This window comes from Synchiropus splendidus, chromosome 14 (genome assembly GCF_027744825.2).
Source record: "Synchiropus splendidus isolate RoL2022-P1 chromosome 14, RoL_Sspl_1.0, whole genome shotgun sequence".
Taxonomy (NCBI): Eukaryota; Metazoa; Chordata; class Actinopteri; order Syngnathiformes; family Callionymidae; genus Synchiropus; species Synchiropus splendidus.
This window is the reverse complement of record NC_071347.1, coordinates 2,867,209-2,886,429: the sequence shown is the minus strand read 5'-3', so window position 1 is coordinate 2,886,429 and position 19,221 is coordinate 2,867,209. Positions and strand designations below refer to the sequence as shown.

At 43.2% G+C, this 19,221-nt stretch overlaps 1 protein-coding gene across 1 annotated transcript; it reads left to right on the top strand.

Moving 5' to 3' along the window:
• Positions 1 to 1,041: 1,041 nt before the first annotated feature.
• Positions 1,042 to 9,137, top strand: borcs5 (BLOC-1 related complex subunit 5). The gene is made up of 4 exons (XM_053885556.1): positions 1,042 to 1,404; positions 1,904 to 2,047; positions 5,603 to 5,760; positions 7,693 to 9,137. The coding sequence occupies exons 1-4, from the start codon at positions 1,347 to 1,349 to the stop codon at positions 7,921 to 7,923; spliced, it is 591 nt and encodes a 196-aa protein (XP_053741531.1). The 5' UTR covers positions 1,042 to 1,346; the 3' UTR covers positions 7,924 to 9,137.
• Positions 9,138 to 19,221: the final 10,084 nt, after the last annotated feature.

The window sequence follows — 19,221 nt, the reverse complement described above, 5'->3', positions numbered from 1 at the left end:
ATTTCACTTTGCATGACAGTGTCTTTTTGATTTTATGATGGTGTGTCAAAGTGTTCGGCTAAGTGTTGAAGTTGTGAATAATGTCAACATTTTTGCCATGTTGCACTTTTATTTGTGGCGTTAAATGCTTCATGTTGTCATAAAACCAAAGCAGCTGTGCGCAACCTCAGTAGTGTGGTGTTTTTAGGTCTCATTATTATGCAGTTCACAGCCATAAACTTTATTAACAGCTTAATAAATGGCAAGTAGAAGCGATCATATCGGCATTGTCGATCCTCAAGGCAGCAGTATCGGTATCTGGTATGAAAAAGTGGTATCAAGCGTGCAGTATGATGTGGGAAGAAGGATTGTTGCATTTCAGTTGGCAAACTTTGGGATGACTTGTAATGAGAGTGCCAGTGAATACGTGGATCAAGGGCCTTATTTTCAGCTATGGCCTGGTAAGAGTCTGAATGAAATGAGTAGAAAATGGCACACCACAAGGCAGTATAGTAAACCCTTTGTCTGTTATGATAAATTGTATTTGTGGCCAGCTTAAATCCTCTGCACACTAAAACAGTGACATAGAAATGAAATCGTATCATTAAAAGCGTGAAAACGCTTACATTTGTGGTCTTAGGATGACGTGTTATGCTGTGACCATTTACTCACGACTGGACAGATCTAGAAAAGAATAACAGGAATTATTGTTGTATCCAGATTCGTCATTAGTAGTGGGTTACAAAGTTGTGACCCTGGAAAACAGTACATACACTGACTGCTCTTTCATGAGCTACTATACGGATACAGAAAGACTACAGGCAAGAACATTGACAGGCAAAACAGGGGGCGACATTCGGAATTCAAATCATGGCAACTTTATGGAAATGAAACAACTCAAATGTGTGCAAAAGACGCATCGAGGAATAAGCAGTATCGTACGGAGAGCGCATTAAAAGTAAACTGGCGTGGATCCAGACTCCACACCAGCTGGTGGCAGTAATGCAACGGGCGTTTTCTATCGTCACGTGATCCGTATTTACGGAAGCGGTTCGGTTTTTTTTTAGGTCTTCCGCTTCAGCTTTCTTTGCGCTTGTGTACCAAAGTGGCACTGTCACTAGTGACAGGGCGCGTCAGGTCCAGTCTACATTGTCTAGTAACCTCAATAGTGGCGTCGCAGCGGGGTTTATTGACATTTCTGGCGTCTTATTGCTAGCTAACAGTTAGCATCTTCGACTTTCCACACTTTGACGCCAGGATGCTCTAACCTGGTTTAACGCGTATGCTGTGGTTTCTGTTTCGTTTAGCTGAATTAGTCGCGTTTAGTGCTTATTTGGCAGGATTGACTGCAGCCCAGCGTTAGCAACATGGGTGCAGAGCAAAGCGGGGATGCGGAGCACAAAGCTTCCGATTACAGCTCGTCTGGTAAGTCAGTGATTTCTGACATTATCCCACTCCAGAACTGGAAGACACTTAACGTCTCTACCATGGATATAATTCGAGTACCAAGTGCCGAATTCTTTTATATTACTCATACGGTGACTCAAGTGGATCTAAGATAAATGAACCATATTCTCAAGTGAGATGACTCCTCTGTTACTGTCTGCTACATCAGATTCACAATAACTATATTAACAACCAGAAGAAGGTAAGAGTGAGTCGCACGACTCAATGGTTCCCACACCATTGGTATACAACAAGTATTCATTCTACTCTACCATGTATAGCAGAGATTAAATACTGTGTTTCTATTAAAATGGATGTCACAGGTAATAACAGATGTATGTTGCCATTTATCTATTATTACATGCCCAGCTTTCAGCTTTTAGCTTTTGACTGCGTCTGATGAGTTATGTCCCAAATGACATTTGATGCATTTCAAAATGCATGCAAAAGTGATGCATGTTTCATTTGTCTGCTGCAGTTGTTCCCTCCCCTGCCAAGCAGAAAGCCAAGATGGATGACATTGTCGTTGTGGCCCAGGGGACTCAGTCAATGCGGAATATCCACAATGACCCTGATGTCATAAAGCTTCAGGAGATTCCCACTTTTCAGCCACTTTTAAAAGGTACTTTGCCACTTTAAAAATGTTATAGTTTTGTCTGTGCAGTGTCAATTTACACACCTGAAGCTTCTATAGATTCCACTCCTCTTGTAAAAATGTCGTAAATGATGAGACCAGACTCCAGTATTGTGCTTCATTTTTCACATATCTCTCCACATAACAATTTGGCACAGCTGTATGAACATTTGACCTGGTTATATTCTTTCCCAAATTTAAGCCTGTAAACTGCATATGATCATTTTTCTGTTAAACAAAAAAAACAATTCACTTTTCTAAGATAAGTCTATGACGCAATTATATATGTAGCTTTGGTAGAAACTACTCTTGTCTGATCAAATATTATGCAAACGATGATGCATTTGTTACATCATTACCGGTAGTCGATAACAAAATCTTTTAAAGCATGCAGGTGCAACTCAATAAATTATCCATGAGCAGTCTCCAAATCTTGCTTGAACCAGTCAGCTGTTTAAGGGCGGTTTCATGCTGTGGGTTCAGTCTTGGGTGGGTCTGAGTCCGACTCGCCCCCTGCTGTGCAGCCTCGCACGTCTGCGCCTCAGGCGATGTCCGTTTCTACCTCCTCAACTGGCGGCGCTCTGCACAAAATTGCTGGTTTGTGACCCACGACAAAGCACATCTGAAGGAAGTTGTCATTAGCCACGCGACAGCCTATTTACCACCATTGAGTTGACCTCCTTATTTCTCAGTCACTTCTTAGCAGTACAAGTCGTCCTCACCTCAGATATGAACTAATGACGGATCGCAGCCACGGCTGTAACAGAATGTGGGGTTTCGCAGGCAAAACTAAACATGAAAGAGTCATGTTTATTTTACAAGGAAGCAGAAACAAGCTGCGTAATACGGAGCGTCTTGATTGATCCACGCTGCTCACAACACGTTGAGCACAGTGAGAGACATTACTGATGATGGAGAAGGTTTTAATCAGTGAAGTACAGATCCAGACGTCAGAAATGATCAATGATTAGTCTGGTGAGCTTCAGTAACATCAGTAGCATCTTTTCTCTTTGCTGTCCTCATACAGACAGTGAAAACACTTACTGTAGAGCGCAGCATTATCCATTTAAGCAAATCTGTGTCAATAAAATCAGATGTTTATCAGCCTAAAAAAGGCAAATCCGCACACATCGTGAGTCCTGGAACGCTGCGCTCCTGTTCCCCCAGCACCATTTTCTTGCAGCTGAGGCTGCGCACCTCAGTGTTCAGGGAGTTTGAGATGTTGCTTTTGAACGATGTTGTGCGCCCAGACAGCGATCAGACCCTTTAATGCCCGGCATATATCATGTTTGTGTGGAATCACACATAGTTGCTTACCACATGCTGAGCAACCCGCTGAGAGTTTCCCGAGGTGCAGCTCTCCAGCCGGGATCAGGTCCACCAAAAGCCGACTCGCTTGTGTTCACATCTCGGACCTCTGTGCCAAATGCGCTTTGTCTCCAGACAGAGCGCACAGTGTGAAAGCGCCCTAAAGATGGGCAGCTGAAGGAATCATGAAAAGCTCTAAAAGTTTCTCGTAGATGCCGTTGGAACTCATGAAACACAGTTGCTTAGCGCTAATAAATGATAGACTTAAAAGTGTAAAGTCTGTCAACATATGAAAATAAATGTTGCATTTCTTTCAGAAATCAAGGGGTCTGGAGGGAGAGTTGCTTCAGTCTCTTTCACTTGTCAGTGGCATTTTAGGAAGCTTTAGGCAACCAACATTTCATCATCAACATCAGAGTCAGCTTTATTGCCATGGTCAGTGGCAAAAGCGCTAGGAAAGTGCTTTGGATTAACGTGCCGGCATGAACATAAACATAAAAATAAAATAAGATAAAAAATTTGAAGTGACAAATAACACAGCAAAGGTTTGAATCAGGTCAACCGGACTAGTAATAGTCCTATCCAGAAGGCTTCTTCAGTTCTCATGAGCTGGTTTGGAGTTCAGGCTCATGAGAACTGAGGAAGCCTCCTGCACGGGAGGCGAGACGTTTTTCTTTGACTATTACTACTTCGGTTGACCTGAGTCAAACCTTTGCTACGTGATGACCTGGATAACTGAGCGCTCTCACAAACAAAGCGACAAATACATATGAATATATTCTGAGATACTGAATCTTGTTTTTTGTTAACAGTGAATTAGGTATTCCCCGACCAGGAATTTTGCTGCCGATCACCGATACCGATCACATGAATTGACTATGAATTTGTAATCAACATGATGAGACCTTCTGTGTAAATGAACCATTAAATCCTTTTAATATGCCTCTCCAAGGAGGCAAACAATAGAAAAATCTTGCAGCGATTATTCCGTCAAAAGGACAACTGAAAAAGATTTTGGTGAATCTCTTGAGACTTTGGTTGGTTCGTGAAAAATGTACATACTGGCCGCTTGTACCGGGACTCTGAGAGAGAAAGCACTGGATTTATGACAGTTACTGGACATTATCAGTTTCAAGTTTCAGATTCAGGTGGATAACGAACACTAAACGGCGACAGATTCTGTCATTTACGTGGAGACGGAAACGACACCTGAGAAAGGCTGCTCATCTCGCTCTGTGAAATTACTGATTATTTCTTCTGCAATAAGTTTAGCGTTCTGAATGTCACGCTTGGACCAGCAGGTTTTGCTAATTGTCAGCGGCGCTAACAGCCTGCCGCTGAAGAACCAGCGCTCTCACTTTCACAAGCCCGGAAAACTCTGTGCTTCGTCAAGCGCTGGTGTTTCCCGTGTATGTGTGGAGGATGCAAACTTAACATGACAGATTAAAAGAACCTCCACAGCAGACGTGCCGCTGCCCAGTGAGCAGCCAGTAGGGAGGATCGGCTTCATCAGAGTGCTGGCTGTCACACATGATCAGTTGCTGTGATCGCCAATGACAGGTAGTGATCGACATTCACCGATCGATCTGAGCGACTGTAAAATATTAGCTGTAAATTAAAACAATCAAAACAGGACACTAGTAACTCAACAACTGGGGATGTTTTTAGTGTTGGAAAAAAATCGTTTTGATGGTCTTTTGTGTCTGGAAATAGACCCCCCCCCTTATTTTCATTCAAGATTTATAAATATCTGCATTAGATGAAACATATGAAACAGTTTTTTCGAACCGTCAGGGTATTTTAATTTTATTTTAGATTTTATGCAACTGCTGTGGCTCTGCAAGGAAGTGCTGCATGACAAACAGGTCTGCCATCACATATCTGTGAGATCTGGACCTACCTGCTCCTGCATGACTCAGAGTCTTTGCGTCTTGTTGCAGTGCTCAATTTTAAGATGGAGTTTCACAGGGCGCTTCACTGCCTGCAATCACTTGTTAGCTTGAGTTTATGCCACTTGACTTTTTTGTTCTTGTGAAACACAAGACACTCAATGGAGACTGAAAATCTTGACAGATGTTCATGTGGTCAAGATGTGGGGTCCATTATATCCCACCACACACTTCACTGATGGTGAGCTCATTTGTACCAACATCCTCTGCTGCTCAAAAGGCAGCGGTGATGAGCTTGTCAGGAGTTCCTGCTGGATGTGTCATGTCTGATATGTTCTCTCCAAAGGAGTTCTGAGTGGACAGACGTCGCCAAGCAGCGTGTGTCTGGAGCGTTTGGACTCCGCCCAGGTTCTGCAGCTCTGTGTCCGGTACCAAGATCACCTGCATCAATGCGCAGAGGCTGTTGCCTTCGACCAGAATGCCCTTGTTAAAAGAATCAAAGAGGTAAGACAATTCACCAGAGCATTTCCTCCTGACCTAAGTAAAGAAAATCCTAAATACATCGTCAAGTTTACTCTTTACTTGATCTTTGAAGAACTTGACCTTTGTTGAGTCCTGAGACCAAGAGTGTTTCCAAAAAATATAAGCAACAATGTGGCTGATAAATGGATTTTCACGGGCGAACAAGCTTCATGCTGCCTCAGCCGGTCTCAGCTGCTGTACGGAGCGCTTCTGCAGCAGTGGCGGAAACGGCGCTTTAATGCCAATAGAAGCCTGTAATTTCATTGGTCTGATGAGATGAGTCTCATTGCTGTGGCTGCATGATGCGCGTTCAGAACATTGAGTTTGTTTTCATCATTAATCAGGCTCGAAGCAGAAGAGATGTTACATATCCTCATGCATTTTTAAGATGATACACGGAACCACTGACCGTTCTACCACGTAGACTGTACTGCTGCACTTGTGGCTTATAAGACGGTGCGGCTTGTGTGTGCACAGGTTCCATTTTCTTCTGGATGTTGCTTATATTCAGGTGCGCTCTGTAGTCCGGAGATTACTGTCGTTCCAGAAGCTTCTCTTTGCCTTCTCACTCCAGCTGCTGCATGTCATTTGTCATGTTCTACTCCAAACTTTGCTATAGAGTCATTTTGGTACAGGATTAGATTATTTTCGCTCCCATGGTGGAGTGACATTAGTTGGAGATGAGGGTCAAACCTTTCTAAAAATGTTTGACGAAGTGAGCATTTAAAAACTTGTGACTTTTCCAGGGATTAGAATTAGGATTTATGAGTGTTTTGAGGGTTTTCTCCATTCATTTTGACTAGTTACGTTACAGCTGCTGTGCTGCTGCTGAGTGAGCTCAGCAACACTACTGTCACCTGCTGTCCGATTGAAGTCATTGCACTCGGATTATGTTGAACTCATTCTTTATGTGAAATACATGTCAGTCAGTCATATATAAATCCCTTTCAAAGTGAGCAACTTGGCAGAGACGTGCTGTTCCAGTGCCTTCCTAGTGTTCTGTAAAATATTCTTAGTAGTACTGTCCTTATTGATAGACCCCAGTTATTGACTTGACTGTATTGATTGTCTCTTTTCTTGGCCTAGAGCTTCCAAGTTGTAGTTGTGTGAGTTTCCTTTATATAAACAAAATAATAATGATGATAAATAAAAATAAAGCGCTGCCCATCAGTGGCTCGTGGAATCCCAAGGTTCCTGGCACAAGAATCCCTGATGTATTTATTTATTTATTTAAGCGTGAAGTGTGAGTTGATTGTGTATTTCTTGATAGGCTTTGTTGACATCAAGCGCTTCTGACGTGAAAGCTTTTTCGGCCACTAGATGGCACTCGCTGCCCTGTAATCTTTGAGCTTTGAACCACGGTTTCAAGAAATCGCTCGTCATTTTGTAACCCAGAGCGCCACCTACTGAGCCTACCGTGACTGAGCCTTGAACATGAGGACAGTGCTTTGTGAGGCCCATCACTAACCATGAGCCCATCAGGTCTAGTTCACCCAGCTGGCTCCTTCTTCATCAAACACAGCACATTCAATCCCATAATTAAGTTTGATGTTTTAAAATCTGTGTCTCTCAGAGGTCACGTATACCTGTTGTCTTTCTACAGAATGAAGTGAACCTGGTCCTGATGGACTGTACTGAGATCAGTTAGAAACCTCTAGTTCAGTGTGGTTTTTCTGCTGAAACACTTTTCTACATTGACTGTGTTGTTGTGTTGCATTATGTCCAGTCTAAAGCGTTGATCATCTTGAACGTATGCTCTGGTTTTGATCGCGTTTGAATGACACTTTTACATTACACCTTTGTGTTTCTGAAATGAATCACATTCTGGACTGGACACAGACACAACTATGTCACACCGAACCCCTGTGTAAATCATGCACTCTAAGCTCTGTCTCGCTGCCTGGTTGCTTCCAGATGGACTTGTCTGTGGAGACGTTGTTCAGCATCATGCAGGAGCGCCAGAAACGCTACGCCAAGTACGCTGAGCAGATCCAGAAGGTCAACGAGATGTCGATGATCCTGAGGCGCATCCAGATGGGCATAGACCAGACGGGGCCGCTGATGGAGCGCCTCAACAACATGCTGCCAGAGAGCGAGCGCCTGGAGCCCTTCAGCATGAGGCCGGACTCGGAGCCCAGCAAGTAGCCTGATGTGGAAATCCTGAACTGATTTGGTCAAATCATGGTGTCGTGCTGCTCCGCTTTCGGATGGAGGAAGATGTTTTTGCCTTGAAGAGATTCTTGGAATCTGGTGGATGACTTCCTCTCATCACAACTCTCTGCTTCTGGCTCTGACCAACTCTTGTTGAACAGATGCTCTTCTTCAAGTGTCGTGTTTAAGTGCAGATCATCTGCTGCAGCAGCCCGAGCGGATTATTGCTAATCCCATCCCTGTGGAGAACAAAATGGGAAATCTTCCAGGCACATCTCGGTTCATCTGAAGAGGCTTTGGAACAGATATGAGGTGTTCGCTCCAAAACGTGTCAAAGTAGAACAAGCGTGAAGCAGCATGAAAATATCCTCCTGTCAATGTTTTTTTGCATGTGGCGGCAGATCCTTTACTCCAACAGCTGTTAGATATCTGGAATAGTTTGATCCAAAAACCCAGCATCTTTGACTCCACACTCGTGTCTTCTGGCGAAGCTTTACTCTTTGGACAAATTGTTGATTTATCATGCCAGAAGTGAACAAATCAAGAAAGCACGGAACTGGGACCTCAGTGAGCAAGTTTTAGAAGTATTTATGATGGAACTCCTGCGCACTCATTGCCACCACGAAGAATAGAGCAGCACCACCTTAAACATCACTGTAGCTCACCAACCCATTAGATTTAAAATGAATTGACTTATTTTAACCAGTCGTGCTGAGACGTTGTTGTTTCACTGGTTACATGACACCGAAAGAGTCACATGAAAAGAGAGTAATGTTTTTCTGCATTTTGTCGGTGGGGTTCTTTACCTTCCCTGTCATGGTTTCCTTTGTTTTTGTTTTGTTGAAAACTCCATTAATAGTTGGTTTTCATCCATCTTCATGTCTCCTACCAACTGGAAGTCCAGGTGATTGTTTAGTAGCACGTTTGAAGTGGTGTTACCACAGAGGTTTAAATGAATGACTCATTTCTGTCTGTAAAACTCTGGAGAATCAGTCCGCGAAGTGAAAGAGCTCCGGAGTGGAAAGCTGAAATTCTCCAACTTCTTCAGATGAAGTACCTGAAATAGCACAACTCCATCTCCCTGACACACTGTTTACTAAGACAGGGAATGACTTGCCTCTGTCCTTCTGGCCAGGTGAATATTTGGTCAGAAGTGTTTGTGTTTAAGGTTAGAAAAGAATAAAATCCACACATTTGTTTTGGTTAAACTATTGCATTCCATTATCATTGCGTCCTCCATCTTTTTAAAATGATTTTTGTTGTCTCCAACAACATTTCTTGGTTTAAATGAAAGTTTTCATTAACTAAAAATTGTTGTCTGTGTTTATGTTCTTGTACAGTTTATGTGTTGCTATGTATCTCAGACAATACGATATATATTATACGTTTTCGGCCTCTGACGATATCGTGCCTCATCCATTGAACAGTGAAACTGCTAGTCCCGTTGTAATAGTACATTGTAATATCAGCCAAAGACGCGGAATTGTATTTGTGCAAGAAAAGAAATTGAGGGTGAGTCATGTAGTGTTGAAGGCGCCAATGAAAAACATGACTCATTGATTTTTTTTTCATCTCATGGCCTTTAATTTGATGCTTTTGTGCGCAACGGAGACAAAATTCTAAGCTGTTGGAACATTGAGTATTGAGCTCTGTTTTAAAACTGCCACTGAAATGGCAGTGGATAAAGTTGGTGCAATGGCCCGCATCTCAAGTGATCAAAGCCGGGGAATGTCTCGTGCAGCCTCAGTAAAATGCGATCGTAATAATTCTCTGTGTCCAGTTCTGTGTGAAGTTGTTTACAAAGCCAGAGAGCAGCTTCCATCCACTCGGCTCGCCTCAACCTCAAAGCTCCTATCTGTGTGAGGCATTAAAAGATTTTGCAGGAAAAGGCTTCCTGCTAATGGAAAGTGGATGAGGCTTTCTCACATGGATGTCGTTTGATTGTGAGCATAGCACCGACAACTCAATTACAGAGGGATCCTCCTCGGGTCTGTTCCCTTTGAGCTCCCGAAATGAGCCCGCCTCGCCGTCGTAACTCGCCGGTGGATTAGGTCTCTCTTCCTTTAGAGTTGAAAGAAGCGCTTCATAGATATGTTATTGCCTTTTATGTTGAAATTAAAATGGGCACACAAATGTCGTTGGCGCCCTCTGGGCTGCTGTTTGAGCCAGAGAAATCTGGAGTTTCCCAGGGAGTAAGGTTGAGAGGTCCCAGAATGAGAAGCTCGCTGTCTTCATCCTGTCGGCTCAAGCTGATTTTCTACATCCACAGGTAAGTCAGATGTTTGTCTCCAGGCTGGTGGTGAGGAAAGCAATCCAAAACAAGGCTAATAAATGCAACTTTATTTTACTTACCATAATGAAATAACATGGACAATTGACTTTGTTGTTTATATTTTTAATAATATAATGGTGAATGTTGGTAAATTGAAATCTTTAATTTTGGTCAATAAATATCTGAGTAAACCACTGTCATGGCTGTGTAAATATTGAATGACTGCCGAGTGTCCTTCACCTATGTGACCTCTTGCTAGCATCAATGTGGGCAGGTGGGGATTCTCTTCACATGAAGTCAACTCTCTGTTACAACTGGTGCCAGAGCTTTGGAGAGTAGCTAAAATTCTTGATAGTTTTCCTGGTGGTCAAATAAACAAATAGCTTATGGTCCTTATTTCACTGAATATTACTCAATTCATATTACATGTATTCAATATATAGTGAATATCCAATATATTTGTGAGGCTTATATGTCTTAGTTTATTTTTTTTCTTCCCATGAATGTGTGAGCACTCCAGCTGTCACTCCCCACATGTGTCAAACTTCAGGCCTGGTGGCCACATCTGGCCATGCAAATTATTTTTAGTCGCTCACAAATGATCGAGATGCATACAACTATTAAGAATAGAGTGATCCAACTTCACTGTTCCACAGCTCGACAATTCATCAGGATACTATCCAAAAGATGAGAGAGAATATGCAGAAACACAGGAGAGTGGATAGTGACCCAGCTCCTCTTACTCCAGGTCACAACCTGTCAATGAACAGCAACACATAAGAATTGAATCCCCTTTTTCACCACATATTCAGACTTTTGTTATCGACAAAGTGTTGTCTTGATCTTGTGCATCTCATTAGAGGACTCTGGAAATGAGCCTTACATGTGGTTTGAGGAGCTGGTTCAGGTCACTTTGGATAAAACAGTGGGGAACTGGAAAGGAATGATGTGTCGTAGTTGAACACAGCTGCCTATGAAACTGTTATTGCTGTTATCAGTGTCAGCATCGGAGATTTATAACCCCCAGAAGCACTTTAGTGAAATGAAGCCAACCTTTTGTTTTTACCTTTGTTTCAGTTTTACTTTAAAAGCCACAGTTCACAAAGGGTCATGGTGAATAGAAGTTGCTACAGGTTGGTGTAAGACGACGTAGTACACATGCCAGTCTTGTGAGCGGCATCGTAGTGTCCTAACAACAAACAAAGAGGACGGCATGGCGCACACAGGAAGAAGAAGCTTGAGCGTCGTGCAGAAATGTTAGCTTGGACCAACAACGCAACATACTCTCATTCCTAAGACTGTCAGTGTGCGAGGTGTTCAAAGGCAGTCCGAGATGGACTCCTAGAGTGGGCCTGTTTGGTGGGAGGAAACCCCGATCCACCTGGGGTCATGCATCACCCTTCCCCACGTCTTCCTGTGGAGAGTGAGTTTCAAACTGGGTCACCATGCCAGAGGGAAAAGCAACAGCTGCCCCCTGTGGTTGAGGGAGTTGCATCAGTTCGGTTCACTCGTCCATGTGGACCTGGATGTAAAAGGTTTGACTGGTGTTTACTATACAGCAAATCCTGCATCAGCTTGTCCCCGACGGAGGCTTGGAGAAGAGCAACAGAGGTTTGGGTGTGAACGTAGAAATGAAAGATGGCCAGGTGGGTCCAAGCAGCCAACTGGCAAGTCAAAGTGTCCGGACTCCAGAATACCAGGGTCTTAGAAACAACATCCGGCATGTACACCAGCCGGTAAAATGAACTACAAAGTCAGAGACGATGTCACAGGACGCAGAAAGATAAACTAATTTAAGGACGATCCAGGAAGGCTGCAGACCAGTATTCCCACGTGTACATGGCAACCCAGACGATCCACCTCTCAGTCAATACCATCCTGTTTCGCATGTCTCACACGCAAGCGAATGGCACCAGCCTCCAGTTTCAGTGCACAAATGAACCAAAAAATGTTTAAGCAGGGAAGCACCATCCATCACACATTTCAGTGCTGCCTCGAAGATTGCCGCTAAAAAATCCCCCCATCACATCCTTTCAAACCTTTCAGTGATGTAGGTTTGCTGCTTCCTGCTGGTTCAAATGTGCTACTTATAACAGAATGGCATGCGGGTCATCTCTGCTGCATATGCAGAACACTGAGGAATTATGTCCTCAGTCAAGAACTCTTTTGTTGGAGGTGAGCTCAGCAAGTTACGAGCAGATTGATCATGAGACGGGGAACTGATGATGAAAGTCTGGTGGTGTTCTGGTGCCATCTGATCCAGAAATCTGTGGAAGTATTCACTGAGGAGGGTCACAGGGCAGTGCAGCGTTCAGGACCACGTGCAAGAAAACAAAACCAAAGGCAAAGGACGAGCTTTAAGCACAGAACAACAACATTGAAAATCAGAATGGCCTGGAATGGAGCTGTTTGGTGGAGGGCGGCATTTCTTCACTTTAAATGAGTTTAATCACTGCACCGAATTTCAGCTGTGGCTTCTGTGATTAGATCTTCTGAATTGGAATTTTCTGTATTTGAAAGCAGCTTCTTTCTCACTGGCACATCTGACTGGCTCTGCTTTGAATCAGTCCTGATTCATAACAAGTTTATTGATTTCAAAAAGGTCGGTGGAAGAATCGGCGACTTGTTGATGCTGTAAACAGGTCACAGTCTTATTTGGCTGCAGCTCAAATTGAATTCATATTGAAGTGACGTCCACTGTAGCGTAGGGCAATGCAACTATCCGAGAAGAGAACTGAATACTGAGTTCCACATCAGATTTCTGCTGAAAAGGTCCCTTTAAAGAGCAAAACATTTCAACAAACCACCGGATCAACCTGATTCTTGACCCTCTCTTCTCCCAGAGAAGCCAAAGTCTGAACAAATGCATTCTGAACACAAACGTTGCTCCTGATTTTCAACATGGTTTCCCAGTAATTCTTCTGCAGCAGTGTTTTGCTCGGAGCAAGGCTACAAACGTTCAATTGAACGCTCAGATCAATGCGCTGCTCCAGTCAAAAAGAGAAAAAAAGGATGATTTATGTGCCTCCTCACCGGCTGCTCAGAGCCTGGCTGCAGCACAAAATCATTGCACACATAAATAAAGTGTGACATGTGTCAAAACTGCTCTCACCCTCCAGACTTTTTATCGATGAGTGGGGAAATGAGTTAGTTTTGGATGTTAAATAATTAAGTTCTTGCGCTTGTAGCTTTAAAGCATGATCTGTTTACATCAGACAACTTAAAGGATGTGAGTTAAAACATGTATTTGTGGCGGCTGTAACAGCCCTGGTGCGCCCCTGGAGGCCATGTGTGGCCTGTCAGAGTGAAACTTTAACAGACCATGAGGAAATGTTTTCGGACGCTGACAGTGAAAACCTTTTTCAATTCATGACTTTTCTTAGCTGTTTTGTTGAAACATTTCCCCAGTCAATTCACCACCACAACCCTACTAACTGGGGCATACATCCTATTTTACAGCTCTATAAGACCCATCCAGTGTTGGCAAGCATTTTGTAAATCTGACCCTGAATCAGCTCCCAACCATTTGACCCACATCAAGATACTGCAGAGGCAACCTGAAGTCCAGGGGATGAGTTGTTGTTATTGTCTCTTTTATGAGACGCCCAGTGACCACCAGTGATGGATACACTGTGATCCTCATTTTTGAGTTTCAGCCAAATATTATCAGTCAGACCGCAGTCATGATTTCTTCCTCGGATCACGGCTTCGTTGGACATCTAATAAAGTACTTTATTACTTCATTGCGCATTGTTGGCTTCCCAAGGACACGCAGACACTGCGACTGACCTGGAATGACGTGTCCTTCCAGTGAAGCCACAGTGCTTTTAGGAGAGCAACATTTCAAAACACCAGCCTGCCTCACTGACTTGCATGCGAATGCCCTCCAATTTTTGCTCGCAGACAAATGATTTGAGGTTCAAGCCTGTTTGCTGATTTCAATAAAAGCTCTCGTGTCTTTTACCTCCTGACATTCATCTCAGTTTCCCCGCTGTATGAAATCGTCTCACTTGATAAATCAATCCCATTATTCAGTTATGTTTGGCCATGCAAGCGGTTCCATTGTGAAGCACATAAATGATCTTTTGAGCCTGACATTATACTCGCAGATTCACACTTACACACAACATCACCTCCATACACGCTCGTCCAGCAACACTTAACTTAGGGACCATTTTAACTTTCATAAACCCGCACTCACAATTATGAACTGGACACCAAGCTGAGGGACGCTGTCAGAAATGTCATTTTCAGAGTTTAATCCAAGTTTATTTGCGAAAGTCGCTCTTCATCTTTGAATCTGATGGATCAATTTCTCTCACTAACAAATCTCCTTCTTTCAGGTTCTCGCAAGTGCTTGTCCACAGTACACATACAGTCAGCATGAAGCCTTCTAGCTAGCCTCAGGATCACAGACTCCCGATCTGATTCGTCCGTGTCTGTCCCCGTACCCTGCAAGGGAACCACGTCTGAAGGTTGAATTTCTTAGTGCCAGCAACACAAACTAGCTGAAACATGACTGGATAAAAGCAATGTATCACAATTCTAGTGCATTAATTGATTTATTTAGAGTAAAAAAATAAAAAATACTTTTACTGTTATCTTGTTGCCTTGATGGCACAGGTTTTTATGATAGCTCTGAAATGACCTTAGCATGTGATCAAAATTTCACTGAATCCACATGGAAATATAGTTCACTACCAATTTTCAAATTTCCTCTCACATCTCAATTGTGTCCTCCTTATTAAGAGACTTTAAAACATTTTCAACGATACACATCTGCCTCATGAATCAATGTTATTGCAGCTGATTCCAAATTTACCGGCTTCATATCCTTAGTTTGAAGGTTGCGGATGTGTGTGTCTCTGCAGAGCTTCTTTCTTGCGTTCCCCAGTTTCATCATATGAAATCCTAAAATGAGCACTCAGCTTTCGACATCCTCAGTGGTTAAAGTCAAAAAGAGAGGATCTGGTGGCCCCTGGCAATCACAGTCAGACTGCAGTAGAAGAGGATGGATCACAGAGCATGTTGGCGATGGACGTATTGATCAAGCGCGACAGGTTTCCCCTCCGTTTTTTATTGATGTGAGCAACGTTTTCGGGAGAAATCAGCTGAACAACAAGCTAAAAAGGAAGAAACAACAGTTCAATTTTGCACCTGTGTTTGGGTTTGAAATGCCCCGTGAGGAAACGCTTGGTAGAAATGTGTGTTGGGAGGGAGCAGGGAGGAGAGAGTCAGATGGTGATGGCGTGCCCTCAAGGCTGCTCTCATGAAACCAGAGTGACAGCTTCATGTCTCATCTGAAAACAGCCTGTAGCCACTCAAACTGCAGCTCCAGATTGAATCACTTAAGAGAGTGTCAGTGGAGGAGGTGGACACGTCAGAGGAGGGGCTCTTGACATCCCTCTCTCCTGGAGGACTCACCACGTTTGCAACAAATTCTCCGTCACAGTGATTTGTTGCACACTTTGTTTCACGTGGTCATTGCTGCTGCTGCGCAGGCTTTGGAACTCTGTGCAAACGCTGACATGGATGCTGAAAGCTCAGTGAATGTCTTACAACAAGAGAGATAGATCTGAGATAAGACCGATGGACGCCAAATTCAGTTGTCAGAGAGAGCACAGGAAAAGTGGAAGAAGATGATGTGAGGAGTGTGTTAGAGAAATGTGTGCAGTGTTGGCTTCATTCCAAAAACGCAGTGTAAAACAGATTTCCCATCTTCACCTTGAAGCCTTTGTATTCTTACAGGTGAAAACAGTGAACTAGTCCAGTCAAGGTTACAGCCTTGCAGCCTTGGCACTAAGGGTCTGCAGTGGCATTTTGTAAACATTTCTTCATATCATTTAATGCAATTGATTTGAAAATTGAAGGGGAAAAAAGTTTTTCTTCTGTCGTGTGTGTAGTAGTGATGGGTCGAAGTTTCTGAAATTTTTTCAGCTTCAGAATTTTCAGCCACTTTTTCATTCTTTCAGTCATGACACACATCACAAGACCATAAGTGAGGGTCGGGATGCAGATTGATGGGTAAACAGAGAGCTTGGCCTTTTGGCTCAGCTCTCTCTTACACACAACAGTGCAGTAGAGCGACTGCAATACCGCGCATGTTGCGCAGATTCGCCGACCGATCTCCACTGGACTTTGAGTGCAGTAATTTCACAGAGAGACGTGAATCCTTGGTCAGGGAGAAAGTGAAGGTTCATCGCTACATGCATTGGGTGGCAGAAGTCCCAATAACAGGCTGGGAGTTAGGATTCACTTGTGGGCGTGCTTTTCAGGGACTATGAAGCCCTTCTGGCAACTTTTGCTGGGTGAACTAAACACTCTCAAGGATACCAGATACCTTTCCCGGAATGCTGCGATTGAAAAGGATCCCATCCTTGAGGGGAGAATGACTTCTCTACTATTCTTTTTCATGTAACCTGTGAATAACCATTCATAATCAAGTGTCTATTAGCAACATACTAGCCACTTATTAAAGTGCCACCAATCTTGACACCAACAAATCTATCATTAGGAAGATTAAATACTGGGTTTCCATTTCATGTACACAGACAAATTCAATAGAATTTATGTTCCTATTGTAGCATGAAATACATTGTGATTGAAGGTGCTTTATTGTCATTGCCATAATAACAGGGTTATGGCAACAACGAAATTGCGTTCAGAGAATTTCAGAGGTGCCATCTGATGAGAAGAAGGTGAAACGCCGCTGCTGTCACTGGTGTTAAGCGATATAGAACAAACATTTCTGCTATATTATGTAGTAGACGTGACGTATGAATTGAGGGATGTTGAAGACACATGGAAGAGATGCAGTTGCAGGAAGTCACAACTCCATTCAGGGAACTAGCGGACTCAGGAGTCAATGGCGTCCAAATCTGTTTTTTTTTTATTTACCCTTGAATAAATAAAGGGCCGCAATTCTGCCTCTTCAATCCGCCATGTTGGCTTTGCACTGATTTTCCACCCACGCTCAGCAGATTCGGGAAGTCACTTTGGTATCTGGAAACCAGCGTTGTGAGTAGCACGAACAAGTTTCGTATTTGGTGTCAACGTAGATGTGCAGTGCAGACCCTTTTCTGAAGGTACTAACCGATGCCCTAAATGTCGTAGTCGGGTTGGGAAGGTTCACATACCAGAGAACTGGTTTAGATTTGAGCCATTGCGGTGTCTTTACTCAGACTTTATTTGCTCGAGAAAAAGAGACGTTGTTTATCTGTCTGGGTGGCCCTGGTGTGTCTTCTTCAGCGCTTGTTATCGCGGACATTGAGTGTTTGCGCGCCTGTCCTTTCTGTAGTTGACAGCAAGCAAGCAAAAGTCATGTTTATTGATGTCCTGAGAGAGAGAGCAGCCACAGCTCCCTGAGCTCTTCCTGCTGCAGGCTTTCACAAGAACATCAGATATTTTCTGAATAATTGGTCTGGTGTGACGGCGTCCTGAGGTTGCTGTGCGCCGATTTGGGTGTTTTTGTGTTTGGCTGAGATCAGAGAAGTTCTCCATGAACTGTGGATGCAGAGACTCTCAGTGTTGTCAAGGAGACTGATTGGGAAGCCTGTGGTTGACACTGTTCCGCTGTAAACTCAGTTCTCAAGCCTAAATCTTGTGAGAGAAATATCATTAAAATGTGGACTTGGATGAACAAAATTTGCAGATTTGTGTTCGGTTTTTATCACCAATATATATATATATATATATATATATATATACCAACTTTTATCACCAAGGTTTTATACTGTGTAGACTGGGTGACGGTCTTCCACAGAAACACACAAAGAAATACAATATTATTATATATAATACGATTAATATATAATAGTTGCAGGTTCTCTAATTTGGTAACACTGATCTAGCAAGATTTAGTGAGAATGTAACACAAATCCTGTTTTGGTGACTGTGTTATAGTTGATTCCATCAACCACAATTCTGTCGACACATGAACTCTTAGCTGCTGTCCTGCTGCCCCTTATACTCAGCTGTATCTGCAGCTGCACACTTCCTCTCCACTGGGCTTAGAAAAAAGGACTTTCACGAGCCACAGAAGATATAACAACTCTATAGTTGACTTGCCTCCTACTCACAGCCCATTTTAGCAGCATATTATTCTCACATTCATGACCTATAGCAAAACAAATGAGAGGGAAAAGAATTGCTCTTTCTCGACATGCAAAACTTCTATGCTATGACTTTGTTAGATGTTGGACAACGTTTCTCAGTAGCACATCGGTGAAATGAGTTTTAGACTCATTAACACTTTTATTGCTCGGCAGACAGCTGGACGGTGTGCTATACGATCAGATCTGAAAATATGGAACTGTGTGGCAAACATAGCGCAGATATCAGCCGGATTTCTAACTGCCTCCACACCGGACAGATATCCAGCGAGGAGTCGGCTGCTGTCTGAAATGTGAGAGTCACATTTCACCAAGATCTGAGGTGGATCTGGGCCATATATTAGCTTGATTTTGCTACTCTGAGCCAGATCTGGGCCCCATCCATTTTGGATCCGGCATACAGATCTGTATCGGATGTGGCCCCTTCGTTCAAATGGCATGTGGTTCAAGTCCGACAGTACAACCGGCCCACATCTGGGCCAAACACATTCTGCTATCAGGTCCTGTAAATGACCTCTGACGGGTATTTGTGTTATTGTGATATCAAAGGTTTCTTTGAACATGAGTTCAGTGATCATAAAACGTATAACTAACTTCCGATAATATTGTTTCATCATAAAAAAAATCGGATTTTCCAATCCGTCCGCACTTTTAAAAAGTCACTGGATCTCCTTGACTGTTTCGAGCAGAAGTTTCTGTCACAACGAAACTTTTCATCCATAATTCATCGGATAGCGGAGGAAACCCTTCGAGATGGTAGCCGTGTCCGTCAGTGCTCTGTTGTGTTTGACACGCTCAGATGAGTCAGTCAAAGCAGCCGCTGGGAACGCTGCTCTCTCTCACTCCTTCTTTCTCTGCTGCGTGTTTTTTTATGTAGGGCATCTTAATTCAGGCCCCAGAGCTCTGCTG

Coding starts and splice junctions, on each gene's coding strand:
- borcs5 (XM_053885556.1), top strand. CDS start 1,347: ATGGGTGCAGAGCAAAGCGGGGATGCGGAGCACAAAGCTTCCGATTAC. Junction 2,048..5,602: donor TTTTCAGCCACTTTTAAAAG/GTACTTTGCCAC, acceptor TTCTCTCCAAAG/GAGTTCTGAGTGGACAGACG. Junction 5,761..7,692: donor TTGTTAAAAGAATCAAAGAG/GTAAGACAATTC, acceptor GGTTGCTTCCAG/ATGGACTTGTCTGTGGAGAC.